Source organism: Staurois parvus, unplaced genomic scaffold (genome assembly GCF_062004578.1).
Source record: "Staurois parvus isolate SC_StPar_1 unplaced genomic scaffold, SC_StPar_1.0 ptg000154l, whole genome shotgun sequence".
In the NCBI taxonomy this organism is placed as follows: domain Eukaryota; kingdom Metazoa; phylum Chordata; class Amphibia; order Anura; family Ranidae; genus Staurois; species Staurois parvus.
The window spans coordinates 20,409,880-20,423,109 of record NW_028317950.1 but is presented as its reverse complement, the minus strand read 5'-3'; the positions used below and the strand labels follow the sequence as shown (position 1 = coordinate 20,423,109).

Below are 13,230 nucleotides of genomic sequence, written 5' to 3'. Positions count from 1 at the left end.
TTCTCGTGTTTTTTTTTTCCCTTCTTGAATCATCCTCTGTAAACTCCCAAACCTCTCCTTTTATCCCTCACATCTGTGCTTAGCCCTGATCCTCCTCTTCTTGAGTCCTTTGACGATGCTCCTGGCTCCTCCCACCCCGCTGAGTGCCCCCATAGCCACTTTCTATGGGGAAACCTGTGCAGGCTCACTCTCAAGTCACTCTGGGATTTATTTACTAAAGCTGGAGAGTCCAAAATCAGACTCCCTTCTGCATAGAAACCAATCAGCTTCCAGGTTTCATTGCCAAAGCTTCATTGAATAAGCTGAGGTTAGAAGCTGATTGGTTTCTATGCAGAAGGGAGTCTGATTTTGGACTCTCCAGCTTTAGTAAATAAACCCCCCTGTGTCTATTGACACAGGCTGCGGGAGTCGGCCCCATCCCGCACTCCCTCATAGTATTTGATTGACAGGAGTGGGAGCCAATGGTTCCCACTGCTATCAATATGCACAATGAGGTGGGACAGAGCTGGGAGAGCTGCAGCTCTTGTGCACAGCACTGGATCGAGATCGGGCCTCGGTAAATGTAAGGGGGTTGGGGGTATCCTGTACAATAGAAGTTTTTTTACCTTAATGCATTAAGGTAAATAAACCCTTAAGGCTTTAGAACCACTCCAACACCAATAAATGTAGTTAAAATGTATTATTCCTATTGTTAAATACAGCTAGGAGCCTAAATTTGAGTTGATATCCACCTCATGGGGCTTAGAACTCATAGGGAGAGGCAGATATAGGAGACAATCTGGTACTGCTACAGACACATATACTTACAGCTTCTTTAATTACAGGCTGGGGGCAGGATGTTGACCAAGCTGTATTGCTCTAACTGCAGTAGACAATAGCTGGGTCTCTATGCTGGCTCGGCTGACTGGCCAGACATGTAAATTTCGGGACTGGATATGCAGCTGTAAAAATCCTTTGACAGACAAATCAGCTGACATATTTGTATTTTAGCAGTTTGCTTTGATTTTCGCTTTATATAGACCCCAGTGGATTTTGGGGGACCAGTTCTTTGTAACGGAGCTGCTGTAAGTATTCAGAGATAAGTATTCCAGTAATTCTAGTTAAAAGTATTGCAAGTTCGCCTTCTTTAGGCTACAATGGCAGAACTTTCACAGCAGTAAAAGGTACAGCCAAGTTGGTTTTCTCTGCCCTAGTTTTTATCAGTAACAGGAAGTGTGACTTCTCATATTCCAGGTTCAGCTCAATAACTATGCTGCCTTTTACGATGATCAGAGACAGAGTTGGTCTGTTATGTTTGAATCAGAAGCATCAGCGTTGGATTTCAGCAAACAGGTATGGTCTCCCTAGCTTGAGATTCCAGGGGAGGAGATTTGGCCTATTTTTATGCTGTGTTTAGAGAATATGCCTGGAGGCTGTCAGATTCCAATATGTGTACAGGACAGTGGAGGACAACAGCAAAGTTTTGGAATGTAAACAATGTTGTGGACAATAGGCCAGAGCAGTCAGCTTGCTCTTGCATCCAAAGTCTCTAAGATCAATTTGTGACAAGCTACACAACGAGAGGGAATAGGACAGGTTTTTTTCAATATACAGTACATTTAGATGGAATACAATATAAGATAATAGATGGAAATGTATTGCCCTGAGAACACGGGCAGGGAGATATCTGCCCACCCTTGAGCCAATTGTCAGAGCTTGGGAATCTGCGGAAATTTACAACAGACTATGACTAGGGTACATGCTCAGTACACTTCCTGTAGCACAGGGCTGTCCAAACTTTTGACTTTCCTGGGCCACGTTGGAAGAAGAGGAATTGTCTTGGGCCACACATTACATACACTAAGAATAGGAATAGCTGATGAGCAGAAAAAGTCAGATCACAATGATTACTGATATAGGTAATATATCTATTTAAGTACTAAAACTTAACTTTTAGAACAAAAATATATTTTTTTAAAAGTAAAAGAGGGCATCATAAAATTAGTGCAATATTTGGCACTGTTTTTGATGAACTAATGCATCAGTATCTGGTTCGGTGCTCAGATATTTTAATGTTTAATATTTAATGATATGTTCTAATTCTGCCCTTCATGTGCTTTGGTCTTGAAAATAGTTACAAATATAAGTGATGCTGAAAACAGATGACATGAATAAGGCGTGATTGTGGAGATTGGGAGACTTTTCTTAGGGGAGGTAAAACTTTTATAAAAGTCAGGTAAAGAGACACTGTCAGATTTTTCTTCAGCTACATGTGTTTACCAAGTGTAAATGCATTTTTACAAAAAAAAAAAAAAAATCAACATTTTTCATTAAGTTTACAATTCTGTGTTGGGCCAGATTCATAGCTGTCTTGGGCTGCAGGTTGGACACCCCTGTTGTAGAAGAAAAAAGGGCCAAGCCATCTTGCAGACATATTTTGCAAATTCAAAAATCTCAGAGAGCAATACCACTCACTGTGTCCTTTGAGATTTGCAGACTGGATTGTTAATAGCGGGATGTCAGTTGCTGTTATTGGACTGTTTGGAAGCAGCATTATTCTGGTCCTCGATTGCCGCTAATCTATTCCTTTTTTTTTTTTCCATTGCTCTCTTGCACTCTGCTCTGCTGATCCAACATATCTATTTATTAAATACACATTACTTTTTTTAAAGGTGAGCTATGATGTTTCCTACCTCTTCCCTCCTGGTTCCCCCTTCTCCCAATCCCACCACTGCGTTAACCTTCTTTGGTGTTTTTGATGGCACACAAATGATGTACTCTGCTTCCGGGCAGGGATTAAGCATTGCCTCCAAAATCTTCTGTTCAACCCATGTACTATTTATTGCATTGCGGCTAATCATTATGTTATGACTATTGTTCAATTGTTGAAACTGTTGATTATGAAAGGGAAAAAAAAATGCAAAATTCTTCTTCAATATAAAAAATATTGAAATATAAAGGTGAGCTAAGATTGGTTTAGGACATTTTGTAGCTGTGTTTTTAAACTGATGTTTTATATGTGAGATAGATAATTACGCCAGCTGGGTTTTTCCATATTTATTTATTTCAGGTACTTATATAGCGCCATCAATTTACGCAGCACTTTTACATATATACTACATTCACATCAGTCCCTAACCCTCAAGGGGTGTACAATCTAAGGTCCCTAACTGACATTCGTACATACTGGGGCCAATTTAGACAGGATTCAATTAACCTACCAGCATGTCTTTGGAGTGTGGGAGGAAACCAGAGTACCCAGAGGAAACCCACATAGGCACAGGGAGAACATGCAAACTCCAGGCAGGTGATGCCGTGGTTGGGATTTGAACCAACGACCCTAGTACTGCCAGGCAGAAGTGCTAACCATTTAGCCACTGTGCTGCCCATACACATGAGAAATGATTTCCAGAGCACTATGGTTGAGCTAAATGGCTTCAGACTTGGCCTGTTTGAATTAAACCTCCAACTGCGGCATCTGATAGGAATGAGTTACTCCTCTGTGTGTACATTTCAGTTTTAAATATGTACTTTCCTTTTTGATTTGTGCCAGGCTATGGGCATTTTATGCATTTACTTATGGGATACTTTCACCTTTTGTTATATGTTGCATCCCTATTCAGGGTGTAACATATTTCTGTTGCAGTAGCTCCTGCACACCATGATCCCCCGTTGTTGCAGCGGGATCTTCTGCCTACACCTGCTGTCACAATCTAAACAAAAAGCGGCCATGCAGGGCTCCTCCCACCTGGCCGCGTCATTCATTCACAGAGTTCTGTGAATGAATGATCTACAAGTACTGACAGCATCTGCGGTTGACGGCTTGTAGCTCTCAGTGAACTACAAGGGTGCTGATGAGTTTTCTCTATGTAGTTCATTGATGCTTCCTGTCATTGTGTAAGTGCCTGCCCGTATGATAGGGTTGCCACCTCCATCCCTTTAAAACCGGACACATATTGATTACACAGGTTCTGTATCTGATTAAGGTGGTAATTAAACTCACTTGGTGCCTTATCTACAATAAATTAGCCTGAGAAGCTGTGTAATTAATATGTTTGGCTTTAAAGGGATGAGGTGGCAACTCTACCGTACGAGGTACAAGCAGATTAATACACTGACAGTCTACAGAAGACTGAGATAGCACCCGTACCTGCTGATTGCAGGTGCAATGCTTTACAGGCTCCTAGTAAAATAAATATACAGGTGTGCACTTTTTTTTTTTTTTTAATGCAGAAAGATGTGCATTTATTATTTAACAAAGGTGAACTTATTCTTTAAATGCTCCCCTCTCACTAGTAACTTGACAGCCTTCTAATCTGTAATGGTAACATAGGTCAGGTGCCCTGGGATGGGATGGAGATAAAGGAGATTTGCTGGGGAATTTAAAGATGAATTTATCTATGGAGCCCAGCGCCACAGAGGTCTTTGAGGATTTGATTTAAATCTAACTTATTGCTTGCTGATAATAATTAATGTTCAACATTTAATTGTAACATTTTCCTGTTAAATGTAGCAATCCCATATATTAACTCTTTACATGCATGCCTTATGTTTATGTAATGTATGTTAAATATTCCTACTAGAGCAGCTATAAATCTCGGAACCTTCTCTGAGTGTCAGATTCATGGTTGCTTTTGGATCGCCTTCCCACTTTCATGCCAGTACATTAGCTGGACTTAAAAAAGCCTTCCAGCACAGCCTGATGAGAGTGCAGGTGGCAGGACCAAGGCCTAATGCAGGAGAACAGAGAAAAGCGAACCCACCCCTCCTTTTAGATGTAACACAACTCCTCTGCAGTGTCTACTCAGCTGTTTCTCTTTTGATGGGAGGTTTGTAACGGAGATAACCTTGAGTTTGAAGCTCATTTTTTCCCTTTATGTATACAGTAGCCACCTCTGCAGTGATTGCTCAGTAGCCACCTCTGCAGTGATTGCTCAGTAGCCACCTCTGCAGTGATTGCTCAGTAGCCACCTCTGCAGTGATTGCTCAGTAGCCACTGCTGCTGCTTTATTTACAATAACATGGTGAGGAGCTGCCTGCAATGCCCCAGTGACTTCACAAAGAAATTGGTGACAGTCTCTTTAAACACTTCCCGTCTGGCCCATGTACATAAACGGCCCGATGAGAGCAGTGCAGGGGTGGGTGGCCGTTTATAAACGTCTCCCGCTTCCCTGCTTGTGCGCACTTCCTGGGAGCGCACGGCACCGCGATCTGGTGCCGGCTGTGTCTGGAGGGCACCGATCTCTGTACGGGACCTCCTGTGTGAGGTCCCGATCATGTGATCACTGATTGGAGAATCCGTGATCACATGAATAGTAGTAAGCAAGATGTCACTTTTTGACCTCATTGGTTACTACGTGTGAAATCTGTGAATGATCACAGAGGTCACATGGTACAAAGGCTATTCACAACAGCCTTGTACCATGTGACAAGCTGTGACAAATCACAGCTCTCAGTATTTCCCAATGGCTGCAGGAAGGCAGCCAGAGAGGAGGAGAAATGATTGCTTTTACAGCCTTTATGGGTGTAAAAGCAATCCGTGAAAATAAAAAAATAAAAAATCAAATCTTCATCACCCCCCACAAGTAGTACAGTGTCACTATGGTGACACTGTACTGCTAGGGTGACAGTATGTTAAAAAAAAAATAATATAAAATAAAAATGTAAAATGAATTTTGAGAAATTATAATTTTTGGTTATAAACTAATTTGGGTTTTTTTATTTTTTTTTTTTATTTTTTTATTTTACTAAAAAGATAACTGAATAAATTTTGGCCAAGATTTCTGAAGAAAGATTATTTATTTGTAAAATTTTATACGAAAAACCCTTTTTTTTTTCTCCAAAATTTTTGGACTTTCATTTATATAGCAAAAAAATAAAAATCTCAGTGGTGAATAAATACCACCAAAATAAAGTTTTATCTGTCTCAAAAAATGCTAAAAAAATTCATATGGGTACAGTGTTGCATGACCGTGCAATTGTCATTCAGAGTGTGATAGCTCTCAAAGCTGAAAATTGACCTGGTCAGGAAGGGGGTGAAAGTGTCCGGACTTGAAGTGGTTAATGATGAAAAAGGTATACTTTTAAGTGTCCACATGTCCTCTTCTCTTTTATATTTTCGGTCTCTTCTCCTACCAGGTTTGTATTGCCAAGTGTAATAGCGCCCCCTCTCTGGATACTGTGTTATCCCAAGATCTTACACCTGGAGAAGGACAGGCAGCTGATTCGGGCGATCTACTGGAAGTTGCCTACACAGGATGGCTGTTTCAGAACCACGGCATTGGCCAGGTACATTAGATAGATAGTTTAGTTCATCAGCAATTCAGGTATTGTCAAGTTGAGAAAATTGAAAGCAATTGAACTGAAATTTTGTATACTCCAATGTAGTTTTGTATATGACTGATTTGAGTAGTATGAGCTGTACACTGGTAGTGTGTGACATCACAAACAGATGATCAAAAGATAATGCAACACATATTAGGCAGGGTCTGAATCTGGCCTCCGTGATAACAAAAAAAAAAAACAAGATTAAGCTTTACTGTGGACTTCCAAGGATCATGTTATACTAGCAGTTCTGTCAATAGCAACAGATCCTCAAAGACCATATCACTTCCAGGCCACTGACTTTTTCCCATGGCTTCGCTCTCTCGCTGTGTGAACTGGTGTAGCATCACTTTTGTTTCTGTATTGTTAGCATTTAAAATTCTATAGCAGAGCAAAGGGGTGATTTCCATTAGGAAAGTTATGCTTTGGCAATTCACCAGTTGCCAATGTGACATCAAGCTAACGTATCTCATACTTGCACTATTTGCGAACAGCATTAAAAAATTTCAAAAATGTATTTTACTGCATTTTAATATTAGGATTTTTTAAATTTTATTTTCAGATGTTTGACTCCAACCTACAGAAGGACAAACTACTGCGGCTAAAACTTGGATCTGGAAAAGTGATCAAAGTAACAAACTGAGTTATTGTGCTTATAATGAATGATGTGTTCCATTCTTGTAATTCTGGTTTTATTTCCGGGGAGCTATTTTTGGGATATATTGGCAAGAAAGTGCCGTTGTTGAGTACAGCAACCATTTTGATCTATGTTATCTCTTTATATTGTAAGTTTTTGAAAATGAATGCCAGCATCTGACTGTTTTCAATGGGAAGGATTTATATATGTTGTGTTTCTGTTTTATGTTTGGTTAGGGCTGGGAAGAGGGGATGCTGGGAATGAAGAAAAGTGGGAAGAGGTTTCTGGCGATTCCACCAAGTCTTGCTTATGGCTCTCAGGGACTGTCAGGCCGAATTCCTCCCAATGCCACACTGCTCTTTGAGGTGGAAGTTAAAAGAGTAAGTACCCTTTTTAAGCTTTTTGTGTTTTACCTCTTTTTTACAGTTGTTTCACAGTATGGGTTGAGACAGCAATTTGCTGTCATATTGGTGCTTTGACATCCAAGAAATGCTTCTTTTACAGTCTTTTTGCCATGGTTTGCATGCAAAAGGTCATGTAATACTACAGCCTGTTGGTTGTCATGTGATTTCTCGGTTGCTCCTTAGTTAAAGTGGGTTGTTAACCTTTACTTATACCCGGTGAAGTGACTGGCCTCAGGTGATACACAGAGATGAAGCAAATGCTCCTATATAACTTGTACCTGTTTTTCTGTCGCTGTCTGTTCCCTACATCCATTCAAAGTGCAGAATTTGCACAGGATCGGGGGGGAGGCAGAGAGCTGAAGATACGCTCAGTGAGGAGAGCTCTGAGAGCTGATTGGAGGGAAGGGACACCCCTCCCTTTCACACAGCACACAGAGTTGTCAGTCTTAGCCCCGGTTCATATATATGTGGCCGTGTGGACCGCGTTTTGCGCGGGCACAAGAGCCCATTCATTTGAATGGACTCCTGTGCCCCGTGACACGCAGAGAAGTCCCTGCACTTTTTCTGAAAACACAGCCCACACGGGAACCTCGGTTCCCAGTACGGTTGCGTTTTCCAGTGCGGGTGGCGTGCCATTAGAAGTAATGGCACCCGCCCACGGGTCTGCATTTCTCTGTGCGGGTGGTGCGGCTGCATGGATTTTCATGCGGATCGTCAGCGGCACCATCCACACAGATGTGAGCCTAGCCTTAGGCTGTGTCTTCCCCTGTCACCATTTCCCTCTTGGTGTCAGGCAAATTTGTCAGAAGGGACTCATGCAGATGGCAGAGGAAAGAGGCAGCAAGCTGAAATTGAGCACACTATAGAGGAATATGCTTTATTCATATTTCATGTCGGAGGTTTAATGTTAAAAAAAAAAAACAACCTCAAAAATTAAATGATTTATGTATATCCAGCTTGCTTACAAAATAAGTTCATTTTCTGATTATTTTCCTGTGTACTTTTTTGTCACTTTTTTCCCCACCATGTTTTCTAACTCCAGTGCAGCAAAGGCGAGGTTAATATCTTTTTCAAATTGTCATTGTTTTTGCCTTTTTTCCCTTTTCATCTTTATTCATTGTTATGGTGAAAGAGGAAAAGGAAGTGAGAAGAATTTACCCAGACAGAGAAAAATGAAATTGGAAAGCTAATTCATGTCTATCCATAACTAGAAAATGAAAGGCTGAAGTTGGACTTTAAAGGGTAACTCCACTTTCGTGGGGTAAAAAAATTAGCAAATAAGAAAAAAACACTATATCGTATACAATTGAGACGTGAGTCCTATTGTAATTGAGGGCCAGTTCACACTACATGCGTTTCGGTTGCGTTTTTTCTGCAACCAAAAAGCACAGAAAGTAGGTTAAATGATTGTCAATGTCATAGTTCACATCATGCTTGCAGTTCCTGTGCGTTCCAGTTGCAAAAGAAAAAAAATAAACGCAGTAAAATGCACTGGAATGCACATGTCCCTATTTTTAAATGGAAGAAAAAGGGGAAAAAATGAACTGGAATGCATAAAAAATGCGTCAAAAGCCTACCAAAAGCGCACATGCAAAAACGCATCTGGAACGCATCTGGACTGTGTTTCTATAGTGCGAATCGGCCTTGAATGTTATTAACCACTTCCAATCCGGACACTTTTACCCCCTTCCTGACCAGGGCAATTTTCAGCTTTCAGCGCTATCACACTTTGATAATTGTGCGGTCATGCAACACTGCACCCAAATTAATTTTTTACCATTTTTTTGACACAGATAAAACTTTATTTTGGTGGTATTTATTCACCGCTGGGATTTTAATTTTTTTTGCTATGTAAATGAAAAAGTCCAAAAATTTTGAAAAAAAGTGTTATTATTTATTTGCAAAATTTAAAAAAAAAAAAAATTTTCATCAAATCTTTGCCAAAATGTATTCAGTTATCTTTTTAGTAAAAAAAAAAAAATCCAAATTAGTTTATAACCAAAAATTATAATTTTTAAACATTTTGTTTTACATTTTTATTTTATTTTTTATATTTTTTATTTTTTTTTTACATACTGTCACCCTAGCAGTACAGTGTCACCATGGTGACACTGTACTACTTGTGGGGGGTGATGAAGATTTGTTTTTTTTTGTTTTTTTTACACTGATTGCTTTTACAGGATGTAAAAGCAATCATTTTCTCTTTCTCTGTCTGCATTCATTGAGAAGTAGAGTGAGCTGTGATTGGTCACAGCTTGTCACATGGTACAAGGCTGTTGTGAATGGCCTTGTACCATGTGACCTCTGTGATCATTCACAGATTTCACACGTAGTAAGCAATGATGTCACAAGTGACATCTTGCTTACTACTTTGTATGTGATCACTGATTGGCCAATCGGTGATCACATGATCGGGACCTCGTACAGAGGTCCCGTCCGACGATCGGTGTTTCACTGTGTCCGGAGGACACAGCGGGCACCGGATCGCGGTGCTGCGCGCTCCCAGGGAGCGCGCACAAGCAGGGTGCGGGGAGGCCATTTATTGACGGCCACCCGACCCTGCACTGCCACTGTCCGGCCGTTTATATGCAACGGCCGGTCGGGAAGTGGTTAAAAATTGCCTTTCCTTTTCAATCTGCAGCTCTGTAATTTTCTGTAAAGTGCAATAAGGCTTTCTGGAGGTGTTCTGTACATAGATGGTGTACAGGACGTCCCTCAGAAATATCATTTCCTGCTTGTGTGATTTGCTTACTCATTTTTCCCAGAAGTCTGCACTAAAATACAAATCAGATTTTAGGCATCTGCAACAAAAATGTCACTTTTGGTGAGATACTCCCAAAGGGAAATCATGTCTAAGGGCCGGTTCCCACTATGCCCCAATATGAATCGCACAGGAATGAGCTGTGCAATCCTTTGAGATTCATATGCAGGTCTATGTGCGATTTCATGCTCACTCATTTGAATGGGATGAAATTGCACCGCGCTAAAAGTAGTGCATGCACTATTTTTTAAATGCATAGCAACCGCATTGCATGGTACTTTGTACCATGTGGTTTGGTGCAGGCAAACGCAATGCGTTTGTGACCTGTTCCAAGGATGTCGTTAACTTTAGCTGACCCCCAGCAGCAGATTGCAAGGGCATTGCGATCGGAATGTGGTGCGGGAAGCCATGGGAACGCGGCTCTCTTGCACTGCATTCCAGGGTGAACAAGCACTAAAGAGTGACCATGCACATTTCCTCATTAGAGCCTTACAGGTGCAGCAGCTGATTTGATAATTCTAAAACCACTCCCATACAGATTCACTCTGCACATGGACACAGACAGACAGATATTTCTTCAGAATAACAAAAGGTTGGAATCTGCAACAAAGTTTGTTAAAATTCAGGAACTGTACATAGATCACCCAGAAGGGAAAGTTATTTGTTTTTCAACACAAGTGTAGTTACTCTTTAAGCCTCAATGGTCAATCTTGGGCTCCAAAAAATTCATTTGGTTATTTAATTTTTTTTTTTTTCCTGACTAAAAAAATAAGATTTGGCATGTGGCTTACTGATTTCTTTAGAAATGTATCAGTCTGTTAGAGCTTGTTCAGATTTATGGTTGGGATGCAGTAAAACCCCATAGTTGAGCTGCAGAGGCCGCGGCCAAGGGTTTACACATGCCAGTCGCAGCAGGAATTATACCCCTGTTGCTTTCTGTACACACAATGCACATGGTTGCAGCATGCTTGTGCGGGCTTCAAAGTGTTATAGCAGGTGGAGAAGTGGTAATACTATGCCTCCTAATTGCCTGTCAAATGCTCTCTGAAGAGCAATTCAAACTCATCACTTTTCAGAGAGCAAAGCCCTTACTGTCTGGGTGAGATTTATAAGCCTCTTTCAAATATTGTCATGAAAATAAGCAAAAATGTAAAAGCATTATTGTATTTTTTGTTTATATAAAATCTATCTTGTGGTTTTTTTTTTTTTTTTTTGTTTTTTTTTTCCCTTTGCTTCAGATGAAGCAGAAGGATGTGGGAACTGATCAACAGAGCGTTGGCTCCCGTGACTCTCCTGTGTCAATTACAGAAAGTATTCCTGTAGAGACCCTTCCTCAGCCACCAACCTCTGTGCCACCCAAACCTGGGTAAGTTCTGTTTCCTATGTGTTTGCAGACTGGGAGACCCTTTAACAAACCACAATGTCAAGCTGCTACATTTCCAGTGAAAGTTAAAAGAAAAAGGCAACAATTCATTGGCTGGCATCTGCATATGGAGAAACATTATTGAGGGGGATTACAAAGAACGAAAGAGCAATCAGTCTTTTTTTATGAATAAACTAATATATCATGTATTAATTAAGTATCTCCTTTCCCTATGCTCTTTTCATAAGCAACTCAACATTGCCTTGCAAATTCACTTTATAGTGTGTCTAAACCCAAAAAACAAAATGTAATATATTGCTGCATTGGTTTTTTCACTTTTCAAGCTAAGAACATTTTTTAGCAAGTAAAGAAAACACCTGTTTTGTTGTTTTTTTTTTTTTTTCCAGAAATGCAGTGTTCTTGTCACTTCCTGTGAGCTTAAAGGAAGGCGTAAAGAAACTTTTTCGTTGTGTGTGTTTTTTTTTTTTTTTTTGCGTGTGTGTGTAAACTACTAGACCCATCAGTCTACCATGTATTAAACAAAGGCAGGCATGTTTGAAGTCCAACCTATGTGACAACAATGGCTGTCCCCATATACAGCAGGTATGAAAAAAGAATCACCCCCCTTTAAAATCACTTTTTGTTGCTTTGCAGCTTGAAATGAAGACACACACAGTTTTTGTATTATCCAGCTGTATTTACTCAGTGCAACTTATGATATCTAAGTGAAAGATAGAACACCAACATGTCAGTAAAAAAAAAATAAAAAACAGAATCCCTGAGTTGGAAAAAGGATCACTCCTTCCAAAAAATGACTTGCAAGTTGAATTAGGTATAGCCTTCTCAATGGCACACAAACCGTTTGACTTTCAACTGTGGTCATTTTGATTAGCTCAGTATGAAAAGCGCTTTCCTGGAACATTTTAGTCCCAGGTAGTGCAGCTGAAGCAAACAATCGACTATGGGTGGCAAGGCACTGTCAAAATATCTCTGGGATAAAGTTGTGGACAGGCACAGGTCGGGGGATGATTATAAAAACATTTTAAAGGCTTTATAAATTCTAAATCCTTAAGTAAGTTGAAAAAAAAAATGCCCGAAAATTTTAATTTTTGTTTAATCTCATGACTGGTTGTTTGAAAAAACAATAGGTAGTCATGTGCAGAACTGCTGTAATATTGATTTCAGGCAGTGCAAAATATGGACACCATGGCTTGCACAACATTTATGGAGTCCTTATGATTATGTAATCGGAAATACCAAATCTTAGAGTCCAAGGTATGTTTGGGGGAAAAAAGGTGCAATATCCTAGGTTGACTTTCTGCTAGAAATGAGTACTTTTTAATGCACAATGAACCACTTTGGGCATAATCGTACAATTGGTTGAATTTTTCTTTTCTCTCTTCTTTAGGGAACCAGCTGTTCGAGCCAAGTCCAATTCTATCAGCGAACAGCTAGCTGTAAGTTCTCCTGGTGTATGAATGCTGCTTAACAATTATGGGCTATATTAAACAACAGTGTAATGTACCTTAATTCATAGTTAGAAATCAAAAGTAGCCTTGGGAAGAATAAACACTTCTGTGAAGGCTGCTCTCCCTTAAACCAAGACAAGGAACAAGAGGAGACATGGAGGGTGACAGTAATTACCTGGGAGAGGTTCTAAGCCTTCTGTATTTTGCAGCAAAATGTTTTGTAGCACTCTGTCTCTGCTAGAGAGACATCCTAGATAAATATGTGAACGATGCATTTAGTGTCCAGACTTCTT

General features: G+C 40.2%; 1 protein-coding gene across 3 annotated transcripts in view; it reads left to right on the top strand.

Moving 5' to 3' along the window:
- The window catches only part of FKBP15 (FKBP prolyl isomerase family member 15), a 79,526-nt gene that overhangs the window by 20,458 nt on the left and 45,838 nt on the right, over positions 1–13,230 (top strand). For all 3 annotated transcript variants that reach the window (XM_089675191.1, XM_089675189.1, XM_089675190.1), the window contains exons 6-11: positions 1,234–1,332; positions 6,118–6,267; positions 6,866–6,934; positions 7,177–7,320; positions 11,344–11,471; positions 12,877–12,925. In XM_089675191.1, the coding sequence (XP_089531317.1) occupies positions 1,234–1,332; positions 6,118–6,267; positions 6,866–6,934; positions 7,177–7,320; positions 11,344–11,471; positions 12,877–12,925 (639 nt within the window). The remainder of the gene's footprint in view (positions 1–1,233; positions 1,333–6,117; positions 6,268–6,865; positions 6,935–7,176; positions 7,321–11,343; positions 11,472–12,876; positions 12,926–13,230) is intronic.